Source organism: Pelophylax lessonae (genome assembly GCF_965119305.1).
Source record: "Pelophylax lessonae genome assembly, chromosome: 13".
In the NCBI taxonomy this organism is placed as follows: Eukaryota; Metazoa; Chordata; class Amphibia; order Anura; family Ranidae; genus Pelophylax; species Pelophylax lessonae.
The window spans coordinates 202,042,193-202,059,590 of NC_138780.1; the positions used below are offsets into that span (position 1 = coordinate 202,042,193).

At 43.5% G+C, this 17,398-nt stretch overlaps 1 protein-coding gene across 1 annotated transcript in view; it reads left to right on the top strand.

The window, feature by feature from the left end:
• Positions 1 to 243: 243 nt before the first annotated feature.
• LOC309569473 (alpha-1-antitrypsin-like) overlaps positions 244 to 17,398 on the top strand; it is a 59,519-nt gene continuing 42,364 nt past the window's right edge. Inside the window, exon 1 of the mRNA XM_082275321.1 lies at positions 244 to 906. Coding sequence (XP_082131447.1) covers positions 246 to 906 — 661 coding nt within the window. The 5' untranslated portion in view covers positions 244 to 245. The remainder of the gene's footprint in view (positions 907 to 17,398) is intronic.

Consider the following 17,398-nt stretch of genomic DNA (forward strand, 5'->3'; position numbering starts at 1 on the left):
AATTTGGGGCATATCACATGCCTCGCTAATGGTATGGCATTGATGGAGAAGTATCTGCCTGCATTTCTCAGCATTGAGCATTGATCCGAACCAAGTCTCCAACTCCATTTGTAGAAATGCAGCCCCAAACTTGCAAGAAACCTCCACCATACTATAATATGACCTTAAATTCTTAAAGTTCCCTGTAACTACGAAAATTAAGGTAGAAGATTACTATTTTAATTTTTTGTTCTTTTTTAAAGAAAATGAGGGTCCTATTGCACCTCGGCTTCAGTGTGGCTCTTCTGTGTTTGATGGTCTTTGCCCACCACGATGGGGAGAAACATGGTCACAAAGATGATGAGAAGAAAGGTGATCACCATCACCACGACCACCATAACCATGCCGATAAAATTTTGTCCATCCATAAAATAAAAGATGGCAATCAAAAATTTGCATTTGACCTCTTTAGCAAGGTAGTCGCTGACCATCCAGAAGAGAACATCGTCATTTCCCCAGTAAGTATATCTGTATCATTGGCCTTGATGTCCCTCGGTGCCAAGGGCAAAACCCATGACCAGATCATAGAATGCCTTGGCTTTAACATTTCTGAGACGACCGAAAAAGAAATCTACGACGGCTTCCACGATCTTCAGGAAATGTTAAACGATGATGACAGAGAGCTGCATCTCGACAGCGGAAATGGCCTTTTTGTGAGCCAGGCATGGAAAATCAATGATGACTTTCTCACCAAAGCTAAAAGCCTCCATTCCGAAGCCTTTGCTGTAAACTTTGAGGAAAATGAAGAAGCCAAGAAACAAATCAACAGCTACGTTGAGAAGAACACGAACGGCAAGATCGCGGATATGCTGACCATTGTAGACAGGGACACAGCTTTCCTTATTGTTAACTTCATTTATTTTAGAGGTAAGTTGGTAAGTTATATCTGAATATTAAACACACTATATTGTCAAAAATATTGGGACGCCTGCCTTTACACACATATGAATGGCATCCCAGTCTTAGTCTGTAGGGTTCAATATTGAATTGGCCCACCTTTTTCAGCTATAACAGCTTCAACTCTTCTGAGAAAGCGGTCCACAAGGATTAGGAGTTATGAGCGAGTTTAGGGTGGAGAAACTTGACTGGTCTGCAGAGTCCTGACCTCAATCCGATAGAACACCTTTGGGAGGAATTTGAGCGGAGACTGTGAGTCAGGCGTTTTTATCCAACATCAGTGCCTGACCCCAAAAATGAGCTCCTGGAAGAATGGTCAAACATTTCCATAGACACACTCCTAAACCTTGTGGACAGCCTTCCCAGAAGAGTTGAAGCAGTTATAGCTGCAAAGAGTGGGCCAACTCAATATTGAACCCTACAGAGGCAGGCGTCCCAATACTTTTGACAATGTTATATAGATATAAATGGCATCTGTCAGGGTGGCTTTTAATATTAAACTGGTTGTAAACCTCAGACATGAAATATGAACAAAGCATATCTCTCTATAGTGTATACTTGTCTTAGTCCAGAGTACTAAGTGTCATTTCTGTCTGCAGCCTCCTTCCTCTGCTATCAGCATGAGTCCCTTCTGACAAGTTTTCCTGACACCAAGAGAAAAAAAAGATGACATGGGAGGGTCCTCCAGCTGATTGGCAGCCTCTGCTTTTTTTTATGTGTGCTGTGTGAAGGAGAGGGTGTCCCTTCCCTCCAATCAGCTCTCATAGTTCTCCTCCCTGACCTCTGCAGAGTGTAACCTAAGCCCCCCCCCCCCCTTTTTCTTGAACTCTCAGGCAAGGTTTAAAAATTCAGTACTTTATCTGGCTGTAGAGAAGAGAAGACCGCAGATAAACAGGTACAACTTATGTAAGAGGATTTGTTTAATCTCTGTGTATCCTAACACATAATCAATCAGTGCAAATACATAAACAATATAATTATTATTATTATTATACAGGATTTATATACACTGCTCAAAAATATTAAAGGAACACTTTTTAATCAGAGTATAGCATCAAGTCAATTAACCACTTGCCGACTGCCGCACGACTATCTACGTCGGCGGTCAGCCCCTCACAGGCAAAGTGACGTAGGGCTACGTCGCTAGCTTGTGAGGGTCTAGGGAGCGAGCGCGCCCCGCCGGAGGCGCGCTCCCGCGGGGTCACGGACCCCCCGCGCGTGTGACCGGCGGACCCGATGTCCGCCGGTCACTCTGCGATCGGCGGGGGAGTGGGAGAAAGTCAGGCGGCTAGTGTAAACAAGCTGCCTGTCATTCTCCCCTGTGTATGAAGGATGATCATACGGTTCTACTATGTAGAACCGTTGATCACTCTTCATACATCTGAAGCCACAGCCAATCACAGTAGAAAGCACGCCCCTAGGGACACACATAGCCCCTCCCTTTCAAAAAAAAGTTAACCCCTTCACTGCCAGTGTATTTTTACAGTAACAGTGCATATGTATAGCACTGATTACTGTAGTAATGTCACTGGTAACCCCAAAAGTAGAAAAAATGTCAGTCAAGGGTCCGATCTGTCCGCCGCAATGTCGCAGTACCGCAAAAAAAATCGCAGATCACCGCCATTACGCGTTAAAAAAAAAAAACAACAAAAATGGCAAAAATCTTTCCCTTTGTTAGTAAACGCGATAACTTTTGCGCAAACCAATCAAAATACGCTTTTTGTGATTTTTTTTTACCAAACATATGTAGCAGAAAACAAATTGGCTGAAAATGTTAAAAAATTTTGATTTTTACATTTTTTTGGGGGGGAATTTCATATAAAAAAATGTGAAAAATATTGCTATATTTGCAAAATTTACGCTCTTTTTTTGTTTATAGCGCGTGATCAAAAAATCGCACAGGTGATCAAATACCACCAAAAGAAAGCTCTGTTTGTGGGAAAGAAAGGACGCCATATTAGTTTAGGTACAGCGTCGCACGACCGCGCAATTGTCCGTTAAAGTCACGCAGTGCCGAATCGCAAAATACCCCCTGGTCTTTTAGCAGCCAAATCCTCCGGGGCTTAAGTGGTTAAACTCCTGGAAAATTGATCTGGTCAGTTAAGTAGCAGAGGGGGTTGGTAATCAGTTTCAGCTGCTTTGGTGTTAATGAAATTAACAACAGGTGCACTAGATGGGCAACAATGGGGTGACCGCCAAAACAGGAATGGTTTTACAGTTGGAGGCCACTGACAATTTTTTCCCTACTCATCTTTTCTGACTGTTTTTCCCTAGTTTTGCATTTGGCTGGGGTCAGTGTCACTACTGATAGCATGAGGAGATACCTGGACCCTGTAAAGGTTGCACAGGCAGTCCAACTCCTCCAGGATGGCACCTCAATACGTGTCATTGCCAGAAGGTTTGCTGTGTCTCCCAGCACAGTCTCAAGAGCATGGAGGAGATTCCAGGAGACAGGCAGTTACTCTAGGAGAGCTGGACAGGGCCGTAGAAGGTCCTTAACCCATCAGCAGGACCGGTATCTGCTCCTTTGTTCAAGGAGGAACAGGATGAGCACTGCCAGAGCCCTACAAAATGCCCCTGGTGTGAATGTCTCTGACCAAACAATCAGAAACAGACTTCATGAGGGTGGCCTGAGGGCCCGATGTCCTCTAGTGGGCGCTGTGCTCACTGCCCGGCACTGTGGAGCTTGATTGGCATTTGCCATTGAACCCCAGAATTGGTAGGTCTACCACTGGCCCCCAGTGCTTTTCACAGATGAGAGGAGGTTCACCCTGAGCACATGTGACAGACGTGAAAGGGTCTGGAGAAGCCGTGGAGAACGTTATGCTGCCTGTAACATCGTTCAGCATGACCGGTTTAGTGGTGGGTCATTGATGGTCTGGGGAGGCCGATCCATGGAGGGACGCACAGACCTCTACAGGCTAGACAATGGCACCCTGACTGCCATTAGGTATCAGGATGAAATCCTTGGACCCATTGTTAGACCCTACGCTGGTGCAGTGGGTCCTGGGTTCCTCCTGGTGCACAACAATGCCCAGCCTCATGTGGTGAGAGTATGCAGCCAGTTCCTGGAGGATGAAGGTATTGATACAATTGATTGGCCCCCACACTCACCTGACCTAAATTCAATAGAACACCTCTGGGACATTAGGTTTCATCCATCCGACGCTGCCAGGTTGCCCCTCAGTCTCTTCAGGAGCTCAGTGATGCCCTGGTCCAGATCTGGGAGAAAATACCCCAGGACACCATCCATTGTCTCATTAGGAGCATGCCCCGGCATTGTCAGGCATACATACAAGAACATGGGGGCCATACACACTACTGAGGACCATTCTGAGTTGCTGCAATGAAATTTTAGTAAAATGGACTCGCCTGCTGCATCATTTTTTCACTCTGATTTTCAGGGTGTCTTTGAATTCAGCCCTCTGTAGGGTGATCATTTTCATTTCCATCAAACAATGTGGCATCCTTTCATTCCTAACACATTACACAGTCCATACCAGTACAGATCCTAACACATTACCCAGTCCATACCAGTATAGATCCTAACACAATACTCAGTCCATACTAGTATAGATCCTAACACATTACCCACTCCATACCAGTATAGATCCTAACACATTACCCAGTCCATACCAGTATAGATCCTAACACATTACCCAGTCCATACCAGTACAGATCCTAACACATTACCCAGTCCATACCAGTATAGATCCTAACACAATACTCAGTCCATACCAGTATAGATCCTAACACATTAACCAGTCCATACCAGTATAGATCCTAACACATTACCCAGTCCATACCAGTATAGATCCTAACACATTACCCAGTCCATACCAGTATAGATCCTAACACATTACCCAGTCCATACCAGTACAGATCCTAACACATTACCCAGTCCATACCAGTATAGATCCTAACACAATACTCAGTCCATACCAGTATAGATCCTAACACATTAACCAGTCCATACCAGTATAGATCCTAACACATTACCCAGTCCATACCAGTATAGATCCTAACACAATATCCAGGCCATTCCAGTATAGATCCTAACACATTACCCAGTCCATACCAGTATAGATCCTTACACAATACCCAGTCCATACCAGTATAGATCCTAATACATTGCCCAGGCCATTCCAGTATAGACCCTAACACATTACCCAGTCCATACCAGTATAGATCCTAACACAATACTCAGTCCATACCAGTATAGATCCTAACACATTAACCAGTCCATACCAGTATAGATCCTAACACATTACCCAGTCCATACCAGTATAGATCCTAACACAATATCCAGGCCATTCCAGTATAGATCCTAACACATTACCCAGTCCATACCAGTATAGATCCTTACACAATACCCAGTCCATACCAGTTTAGATCCTAACACATTGCCCAGTCCATACCAGTATAGATCCTAACACATTACCCAGGCCATACCAGTATAGATCCTAACACATTACCCAGTCCATACCAGTATAGATCCTAACACAATACCCAGGCCATACCAGTATAGATCCTAACACAATACCCAGGCCATACCAGTATAGATCCTAACACATTACCCAGTCCATACCAGTATAGATCCTAACACATTGCCCACTCCATACCAGTATAGATATCCAGCATGATATTTTTCCCAATTCAGATCTGATGTGTTTTCAAATGGTTACATACATTTTTTTGAGCAGTGTATATATAATACAAATATTGCAAGATGAATACTAAACGAATATTCCACACTTAGTCAATACAGAGAGTAACAGAAAAGTCCATCAGACATGAGATATCCGTGTGACATGTAGAATATTCAGATGCACCGGGGTGTCATACTCCCATCACCGACATACACTGTGACTGCCCACCTCAAAAGGATGACCCCTGAACAAACAGAATGGCCACAACACGCTTTTCCTCTTCAGGGTAGTAAACCAAGATGCAGGTTGTCGCACTTCCGCAGCATAAAGATTCCCGGGTGGCATATGCAAGGCAAACAAGAGACTAAGGCCCCTTCCACACTTGGAGTCCGTCAGCGGACTCCGTTTTTCTCAGCGGGGGATCGATCCGCCAATCCCCCGCTGAGCAGGCAGGTGGCAGCTCTCCGTTCTCATCCGATGCCATCCGATCCGATCCACTGAACGGATGGAAAATAGGGTTTCCATCCGTCCAGATTTGACGGACCGGATCAGATGTCAGCGCACATGTCTCCGAAAAACTGACAGGCGGATCTGAATGGTCCGCTAGTGTGAAAGGGGCCTTATAGTGCTCTTTTACTCCTACTGAAAAAGTCTACGCCCAGAGACGTAACGCATATGGAGCGGAGCCCACCTGCCTGACGTCATCCCGCAGACATCTCGACAAGTGAGGATTTGTGAGCCAGCACTGCTAAAGTAATTTATTTGTGAGTGTATTTACACATATTTTGTATGGAGAATTAAATATTTTATCAAACAGAGAGCACTAGGTCTGTTTTCTTTTTCTTCCATACCATGAAAATCCCTTTTTTTCTGCCACTAGTATCTGTTTTTTTCTTGTTCAGTTTTTGGGATGTAGGTACCTTTAAAATCTGATTAACAAAGTTATTAACCACTTGTGCCGTCGGTACTTTGACGTTAAATACCGGGGTTATGGCTGCAGATAGCTGCCATAACCTCGGTATTTTTTTAAACTGCGGGCGGTCCGCTTTAACATAAGGGTGGTCCCAGCGGCAGATTCGCCACGGGATCACCCTTATGGGCGGAAGGAGAGGTGCCCCCCCGGTAGTGGGGAAAACGCCGGTAGTGGGGAAAACGATCCGGTCCGCTGTCCCCTCATGCAGGAAGTTGAGTGAGGGCGAGATAGCCCCCACAGCACTCTATGGACTTGGAAGACCAGAGGGACATCATACATTGCTTCCTAGCAACTGATTTAAAGAGCCCATTTTTTTTCCAAGATGAAAAAAAAATCCTTTTTTTTTTCTTTTTTAGTGTAGATGTGAGATGTGGGGTCTTTTTGACCCCGGATCTCACATTAAAGAGGTCCTGTCATGCTTATTTCTATTACAAGGGATGTTTACATGCCTTGTAATAGGAATAAAAATGATCAAAAACATTTTTTTTCTTTAAAAAGTGTAAAAATAAAAAATAAAAGATAAAATAAATAGGAAAAAAATAAATAAAATTAAAGTGCCCGGTCCCCGTTAGCTCGCGTGCAGAAGCGAACACCGCTTCTGCCACAGACATGCCTAAATGATTCCTGATGAAGAGAAGTAAAAAGTCCCCACCGCTGACCTACTGATTGCGGACAAGGACAGAGTGCAGGCCTGCTCCCAGCATGAATTGTGTAAACTGCGTCTGAGCAGAGGCCGATTCCTGGCTCCACTGGAGACTCTCCTCCCTTAGCCAGCCCCAATTGAGCTGTCCCAGCTCCCCCCCAACTGTCTGTTGGGAACCTGGATTCAGCCGGCTTCAGCCTGGAATGGGGGTCAGGAGGAGGAAAGGTAGAGGGAGAATGGGAAGGGGGCCAAGTCACTTCAGCATGGGCCTCTGGTTTGTACTTGCCCCCTGGTCCGAAAGTTGCAGATCTGCCCCAGACCATCTCTTTGTGTCACCTGAGGTCAGTCACTGCACTGGGTATATGGAAGGGTTTACAACCACTTTAATTCTGTATTTCTACAAGGATTGCCTTGGGGATGGAGAACAATGAACCTCTTAACTGTCCTGATATGGGGCCCCATCATGCATAGTTATGCCCCTGCCATTAACGTTTTTATTTGATCATTCATTCTTGGGGAAGTGGGAGAAACCTTTTGATGAGAAGCTTACCAAAGAAGGAGATTTTCACGTGTATAAGGATCTTACCATGAAGGTGCCGTTCATGTCCCAGACTGGATATTACAAGGTAGCAGAAATGGATGAAGCCACCGCTATATCTGTCCCTTACAAAGGGAACGCCTCCGCGTTATTCATCTTACCCAAAGAAGGCAAAAGTAAAGAAGTGGATTCACACCTACCTGACATAGTGAAGAAATATAAAAGTCATTGTCACGAGGAGCAAGAGCACTTTTCCTTAAATGATGCTATGCTTAGTAGACATCTTGCCTACAATATACACACATACACACGGGTGCTATTTATTGGCATTTGTTTTTTGATATTGCAATTGTCTAGGGCAGTGGTCTCCAAACTGCGTCCCGGGGGTCAGTTGTGGTTCTTTGCTTGCCTTTATCTGGCCCTTGGGGCACTACTTCACCAACTGACACCAATGAACGGGCATCATTCCCCCTACTGACACCATCAATGGGGCACTATTCTTTCATTAATATCAACAATGGGGCACTATTCTTCCATTGATACCACAATGGGACACTATTCTTCCATTGATACTACAATGGGGCACTATTCTTCCATTGATACCATCAATGGGGCACTATTCTTCCATTGATACCATCAATGGGGCACTATTCTTCCATTGATTGCACAATGGGGCACTATTCTTCCATTGATACCACAATGGGGCACTATTCTTCCATTGATATTATCAATGGGGCACTATTATTCCATTGATACCATCAATGGAGCACTATTCTTCCATTGATACCATCTATGGGGCACTATTCTTCCATTGATACCCCAATGGGGCACTATTCTTCCACTGATACCATCAATGGGGCACTATTCTTCCATTGATACCATCAATGGGGCACTATTCTTCCATTGATACCTCAATGGGGCACTATTCTTCCATTGATACCACAATGGGGCATTATTCTTCCATTGATACCACAATGGGGCACTATTCTTCCACTGATACCATCAATGGGGCACTATCCTTCCATTGATACCATCAATGGGGCACTATTCTTCCATTGATACCACAATGGGGCACTATTCTTCCATTGATACCATCAATGGGGCACTATTCTTCCATTGATACCACAATGGGGCATTATTCTTCCATTGATACCACAATGGGGCATTATTCTTCCATTGATACCACAATGGGGCACTATTCTTCCATTGATACCAACAATAGGGCACTATTCTTCCATTGATACCAACAATAGGGCACTATTCTTCCATTGATACCATCATTGGGGCACTATTCTTCCATTGATACCAACAATAGGGCACTATTTCCTCAATTAAATCCAATGATGGAGCATTCTGTACACCAACATGGTACAAAACTCCTCCAGGCTGCCATATTGCATTGAGTTTTACAAAAAAAAATATAATGGCTGCAGATTGAAAATAAAAGGTCGTAAATTACAACATGGCTTGTGAAGAAATTTTACATGCAGGATTATTTTATTTTTGCTGGTTTTTTTTCTGTAGAAGTGGATTTACCTATTTAGTAAGATACAGACAAACTAAAGGCTAACTCCACCTTTTTAAAACAAATAATAAATTCACCCGTATTAATTTTTTTAATAAAATATGAATTTATAATTTTTGGGATTTAAGCCTGCAAAGCTCTGTGGATCTCAGAGGCAATGCTTTGTCTCATGCAGACTATTTCTTACAGCTGCAGCTCTATAACGAGGTACAGACCTTCAGTTAAAGGAAGTTTAAATAGACTACAGCAGTGGTCTCCTTACTGCGGCCCTTTGCTTGCTTTTCCAGCCCTTGAGGCACTATTTTATCCACTGATACCATTAATTGGGCACAAATCCCCCCACATTGGCACCAATGAAAAGGCACAATTCCTCCTAATGACACCAATGATGAGGAAACATTCCTCCCATGGCACCAATAATGGGGCCCAGTAACACCAATAATGGGACACAATCCCTCCCAATGGCACAGTTTATGGGGCACAATTTCTCCCAATGACACCGGCAATGGGGCCCAATCACTGACACCAAGGATAGGGCATTGGGGCATTGTCCCTCCCAATGGCACCAATGACGGGGCACTATTCCTCTCACTGACACCAATGATGGGGCACTATTCCTCTCACAGACACCAATAATGGGGCATTATTCCTCCCACTGATACCAATAATGGGGCACTATTCCTCCCCTGACACCAATGATGGGGCACTATTCCTCTCACAGACACCAATAATGGGGCATTATTCCTCCCACTGATACCAATAATGGGGCACTATTCCTCCCCTGACACCAATGATGGGGCACTATTCCTCTCACTGACACCAATAATGGGGCACTATTCCTCCCATTGATACCAATAATGGGGCACTATTCCTCCCCTGACACCAATGATGGGGCACTATTCCTCCCACTGATACCAATAATGGGGCACTATTCCTCCCACTGACACCAATGATGGGGCACTATTCCTCCCCTGACACCAATGATGGGGCACTATTCCTCTCACTGACACCAATAATGGGGCACTATTCCTTCCACTGACACCAATGATGGGGCACTATTCCTCCCACTGATACCAATGAACTGGTCCTTTGTTTACAAAGTTTCAAGACCCTTGGACTATCGGTATAGTGATGTCACTGTACTTGTTCTCCATTGAGAACGACGTGTCCCTCTGCTTCAGTGGCAGATGGAATTTGTAGTATTTCCATTAGCAGATTGCAAGTACAGCCACGCTGACCTCAAATAATGATAGGAACTGGCAGGAACCCTCAGATCCTGTAAAATCCAGGGGTAGGCAACCTTGGCACTCCAGCTCTTGTAGAACTTCAAGTCGCATGAGGCACTGCAAGACTCTGACATTTTCCAGCTACTGGTGTTTAATATAATATCACCACTTCTGCACCCCTCACTTTATTTATTTATTTACATATTTTTCTCAAGTATTTTTTCTATTTATTCATGATTATTTGATTGATCATTGCATTTTCTTCTATCACACTTTGGAGATTCACTGTGATCTGATTACACCAGCATCAATATTCTTTTATTACTCCCGTTTTTTATAATTTTGTCTTTTTACTACACTACGGATATTTATTGTGATTTAATTACATCACTGCATCATGAGTTTTTTAAACCTTTGTTACTTCGAGTTTTATATATTTACTCTTTTTATCGTCAGGTGGTCCATCACTTTGAAGGATCAGAGCGCTGATTCTCTCTATTTTACAAATAATTGTGGTATGTGGTGACACTACTGAATTAGCTGCTCAATCCTTGGTGTTCCACTACATTTTCTGCTTATTTTCTTCATCCTCCACGTCTTATACCTACTGGTAGCGCATAGGTTTACCCCTTCTATTTTTTGGGGCCTAAATATTGCTGTAACATATGGTCATAAAGATGTACTTCTCTTTTAAAGCTTGACTTTAGCGTACTCCCCCCCCCCCCACCCCATTGCTGCCGACCCCCGGACCCAGCAATGGGGCTCTTATTCTTTATTGGGTTCCAAGAATCAGGTGTCTGTAGTGCAGTGATGGCGAAACTTGGAACCCCAGATGTTTTTGAACTACATTTCCCATGATGCCCAACTACACTGCAGAGTGCCTGAGCATCATGGGAAATGTAGTTCCAAAACATCTGGGGTGCCAAGGTTCCCCATCACTGGCCTAGAGTGACTACACTGCTGCTCTACAGATACAGTTCAGTGAGAATTGTCACCGTAGGACAGGAAATACAACCCCAATTCCAAAACTAATTGGGGCGTCGTGTAAAATCTACATAAAAACAGAATGCAATGAGCTGCAAATCTCATAACCCCATATTTTATTCACAATCAAAAACTAATTCGATGTTTAAACTGAGACAATGGGCCATTTTAAGAAAAAAAATCACATAATTTCGAAATTGATGGCAGCAAACAGTTAGGACAGGGCAACAAAAAGCTGACAAAGTGGTACCAACAAAGAAGTGCAGGAAGAGCATTTTGCAACCTATGAGTTTAATTGGCAACAGGTCACATGGCTAGGTATAAAAAAAACATCTTAGAGAGTCAAAATGTCTCAGAAGTAAAGATGATTGAGGAGAGTGGAAGGATAGCGCTGGACCAGTAGGTTTATTTTACTGTTATTGGTATCTCAAGGTATTAATGATGGTATAAATGAGAGGGCAGCTGTTAGAAATCACGGGGCCCTGTACAGCCTACCTAGCAGGGTCCCCCCCCCCAAATATATCAAGACAATATTTTTACTAAAAATACACTAAAATCATAATTAGTGGACACAAACATAACAGAAAAGGTGTGTGAATTAGCCCTCTTTATTTTTTTTACATTTTAAGAAGAAAAATTATATATTTTTTTAAAAAAATGTTTAAAAACTTTTACAAATATTTTATTTTACAATTTTTTTAAAACTTTTTTAAAACTTTTTTTAAAATGTATTACAATGTTTCATTATTATTTTTTTTACAATCTGTTATTTTTTTTACAGAACAGGAATGGGGGGGGGGCACAGTGAAAGGGGGGCACACAAGGAAACATAGAAACATAGAAACATAGAATGTGTCGGCAGATAAGAACCATTTGGCCCATCTAGTCTGCCCAATATATCTGAATCCTATGAATAGTCCCTGGCCCTATCTTATATGAAGGATAGCCTTATGCCTATCCCATGCATGCTTAAACTCCTTCACTGTATTTGCAGCTACCACTTCTGCAGGAAGGTTATTCCATGCATCCACTACTCTCTCAGTAAAGTAATACTTCCTCATATTACTTTTAAACCTTTGCCCCTCTAATTTAAAACTGTGTCCTCTTGTGGTAGTTTTTCTTCTTTTAAATATGCTCTCCTCCTTTACCGAGTTGATTCCCTTTATGTATTTAAAAGTTTCTATAATATCCCCTCTGTCTCTTCTTTCTTCCAAGCTATACATGTTAAGGTCCTTTAACCTTTCCTGGTAATTTTTTTCCTGCAATCCATGGACTAGTTTGGTAGCTCTTCTCTGAACTCTCTCTAGAGTATCTATATCCTTCTGGAGATATGGCCTCCAGTACTGCTCACAATACTCCAAGTGAGGTCTCACCAGTGTTCTGTACAGCGGCATAAGCACTTCTCTCTTTCTACTGCTTATACCTCTCCCTATACATCCAAGCATTCTGCTGGCATTTCGTGCTGCTCTATTACATTGTCTTCCCACCTTTAAGTCTTCTGAAATAATTACTCCTAAATCCCTTTCCTCAGATACTGAGGTCAGGACTGTGTCAAATATTCTATATTCTGCCCTTGGGTATTTACGCCCCAGGTGCATTATCTTGCACTTATCCACATTAAATTTCAGTTGCCAGAGTTCTGACCATTCTTCTAGTTTTCCTAAATCCTTTTCCATTTGGCGTTTCCCTCCAGGAACATCAACCCTGTTACATATCTTTGTGTCATCAGCAAAAAGACAAACCTTACCATCGAGGCCTTTTGCAATATCACTTATGAAGATATTAAACAAAATTGGTCCCAGTACAGATCCCTGAGGTACCCCACTGGTAACATGACCTTGTTCTGAATGTTCTCCATTGACTACAACCCTCTGTTGTCTGTCACTCAGCCACTGCTTAATCCACTCAACAATATGGGAGTCCATGCTCAATGACTGCAGTTTATTGATAAGTCTTCTATGTGGGACAGTGTCAAAAGCCTTACTAAAATCTAGATATGCAATGTCTACTGCACCTCCACCGTCTATTATTTTAGTCACCCAGTCAAAAAAATCTATAAGATTTGTTTGACATGATCTCCCTGAAGTAAACCCATGTTGTTTTTCATCTTGCAATCCATGGGATTTAAGATGTTCCACAATCCTATCCTTTAATAGGGTTTCCATTAATTTGCCTACTATCGATGTCAGACTCACTGGTCTATAGTTGCTCGATTCCTCCCTACTACCTTTCTTGTGAATGGGCATGACATTTGCCAATTTCCAATCTTCCGGGACGACTCCTGTTACTAAAGATTGGTTAAATAAATCTGTTAATGGTTTTGCCAGCTCACCACTAAGCTCTTTTAATAATTTTGGGTGTATCTCATCAGGACCCTGTGACTTATTTGTCTTCACTTTAGACAGCAATCTTAGAACGTCTTCCTCTGTAAAGACACATGCATCAAACGATTCATTAGTCATCCTTTCAAGTGGAGGTCCTTCTCCTTCTTTTTCTTCTGTAAAAACTGAACAGAAGTATTCATTAAGGCAGTCGGCTAGCCCTTTATTCTCTTCTACATACCTTCCGTCCTTTGTTTTTAATTTAGTTATTCCTTGTTTTAATTTCCTTTTTTCATTTATATATCTGAAGAATGTCTTATCCCCCTTTTTCATAGACTGAGGGGGAATCTGAGGGGGGGTCAGAAGCAGGCAGAACAGGGAGGGGGAATCGGTGTCGGAGTGTAACGCTCCTGCGTTTTATGTATGATGTGGATTTACAGCTGCAGAAATATTCCACTTCAGTAGTCATGTAGAGAAACGCTGAGACACCAATCCCAACTCCCAAAACTCATCATGTGTGGATGATCTCAATTCAGCAAGTAAATACACACACTCAATAAGATGTTCCTAGAGTGACTTATGTATATAGTAACACAGTTATGATAGGCTGAAGAGACAGGTTGGGTAGAGATGGTAGATGACAGACACTTGAAAGGAAATGTTCTTGAAAGTAAGATAGTAGCAGATGGGATGCAGATAGGTTAGCAATCATGTATGGTAGCAGATGATAGAGTAGCAGGTGAACATACAGGAGAGACCAACCCAGTGCAAGAGCAGATGGTAGTAGGCTCAAGAGCTAGCAATCTTAGATAATGCAGATGTAATAATAGTCCTTAGTATGCAGAGCTAGATAGTGTAAGCTTTAGTATGAAGGTTATAGAGGTTTCCCCTGTGGGGTACTTATCACTAGTAGCAATGTAGCAGAGGAGAGGTTCGGCAAGAGCGGATGATCCGGTAGCGGGATACAGGGATCAGCGCAGCGTGGTTCCGACAGCGAGGTATGCTTGCAAGCATGAGAGCTTCAAGACAGGTTAGCATCAAGGCACAAAGCAGGTTGAACGAACACATGTGAGTGAAAGCTGGTGATTTAAATAGCTTTTCAGTCCGGCGCTCAGTGATGACAGCATCAGTCTTAAAGGTGTATGCGCACCTTACCAAAAGAGAATGGTGGGGCGCATACACTTAGGAAAAGAGTAATTAGGGTACCCAAAGGTACCAGAACATTACACGGAGAAGCAAATACAGGAATGATTCCCTGTGTCTGCGTCTCTCCACGCAGCAGCTGGCAGGGGGGGGGGGGGACTGGCTTTCAGCTGCAGAGCTTCCTTCTGTAACTGCCCCTCCGCCTGACCACACTGAGTCCCCCATTCTGTTAGGGCCCCCCTGTGTACCTGGGCCCCCTACAGGAGAACTGGTTGTCCCCCCCTCTACGGACTAAGACTGGGATGCCATTTAAGTTCATAAGCATGTAAAGGCAGGCGTCCCAATACTTTTGACAATATAGTGTACGTGATCCGGCGCAGAGGTGCCGCCCTGTAGCAGTAAAACTGCCATAGGGCGGACCTTAAGTGGTTAAATGGTCCATTTCCTCAGTTGAAATATTTGATATGTTTTATATTTTCTATTGTGAAATAAATGGGGGTTTATGAGATTTGAAACTCATTGCATTCTGTTTTTATGTAGATTTTACACAGCGCCCCAACTTTTTGGAGTTGGGGGTTGTATGTCACTGGCAATGGAAAAAATAAGAAGAAAAGCCTTAAAAAAAAAAAAATAACTTGTTGCACTTATTGTTTAAATACTGTTTGTCTCTGTATCATTACCTATTGTTTCTTTTATCCTCCCACAGACTTGTGGATCTCAGAATCCCCAAATTTACAGTCTCTGGAGATACTGACCTAAAACAAGTTCTACCTAAAATGGGAATAGTTGATATGTTTTCCAACAGCGCGGATCTTTCTGGAATCACTGGGGCTCCGAACCTGAAAATTTCACAGGTGAATTTTGTCTTTTTTTTATAGTTATAGTTTTATGTAGGGCGGTTAAAAATCCATGATTTAAAAAAATCTGATTTTTTTTTTTTTTTTAAATTTAAATCACATTTTTTTTGTTTAAATCAATTTTTTTTTATTTTTATCAAATTTATATAAAAAAAATTCTTTTTGAAGTAAAAATATATGTAAAGATAGTTTTCTATTTAAGATACATTAATCATTTTGCTTATTCCGCATGAAATGGAGTTTAGTTATGTAGCATGAGGCTGTATTCTCTGCAATATTTACATCTTTGGTAAACCTATTCAATGAATCCAAGCTCTGCAAGCGGAGATAACATGCACTGCATTGATGCATTCACACAATTTCACACCAATTACCAGCAAGAATGAGTCCTTACATGTAAAGAGCACCTGTCATTTCAGATCCATCATGGCAGCGCCTGTTAGCCGGCATCCACTCACCTGCTGCCGCCACGTCCCTCCCTGCCGCATCACCAGCCATCCCATTAACCACTTACCGACCGCCCGATATACTGGCCCGATATACTGCGGCAGGCTGGCTCGTCTGCGCGGACCAGCGTACCTGTACGGCGGTTCGTGGGAGCACTCCTGGGGCACGCACTCGCCTGATCCAATTAGGCAGCGGGAAACCCGATCCACGAGGCCGGCGGGCATGACTCCCTGCTGAGAGAGAAGGACAGTCTGCTATTGTAAACACAGTAACTGGAGGAAAACAAAAAGCGCCATCTGAGTGCAGCATAATGTGTTTATTATGGCAGAAGAAACATAGTTACTCACACTTTGGTATAGAGTGTGCTTCTGGCTCAAATAATCAATCCTAATGTCAGAATCCCCTGGGAGGAAGGAAGACTTCGGGATGGCCTCGGCGGCTCCCGATCCTTGGACGTGGCTGATGGGTGTCAGCCTCTCCGCGGCTCAGCAGACTGTCCGGCGGCTTCTCCTGTGCTCGATTTCCGGGTGCAGGGGGGTTGCCAAGGCGACGCGTTTGCGGAGCATGCTCTCCTTCTTCAGGCCTGAAGGCCCCATATTCAAATCCCAAGATCCCTGGGTCAGCCCTAATCAGGGCCGCCAGGGGCTCTATGGTGATGGCGAAGAGCAGCAGAGACAGGGGACAACCCTGCCTGGTACCTCTGCCCAACGCGAATGCCTGGGACATCCTACCCGACATCCGAATGGTCGCCTGTGGGGATGAATAAAGCAAGCGCACCCATGCAATAAATTGTTCACCAAACCCAAATTTAGACAGGACCGCCCATAGATATCGCCAACCAACACTGTCAAAAGCTTTGTTGGCGTCCAAAGATAGTAGAGCTCTGTGTCTCCCATTGTCTGCCATTTGCTGCATGTTAAGATAAAGGCGTCTAAGTTTTGTGGCAGCAGACTTGTGTGGCCTGGTCAGGGTGTATGATCGATGAAATAATACCATTGACCCGGATCGCCAGGACCTTTGCCAGGATCTTAACATAGCTTTGGAGAAGAGAAATGGGCCTGTACGATCCCGGGTCAAGCGGATCCTTCCCGGGCCTAAGCAACAGTATCACATTGGCCCTAGCCATCGAGGGTGGGAGGTGCCCCTCCTCGATAGA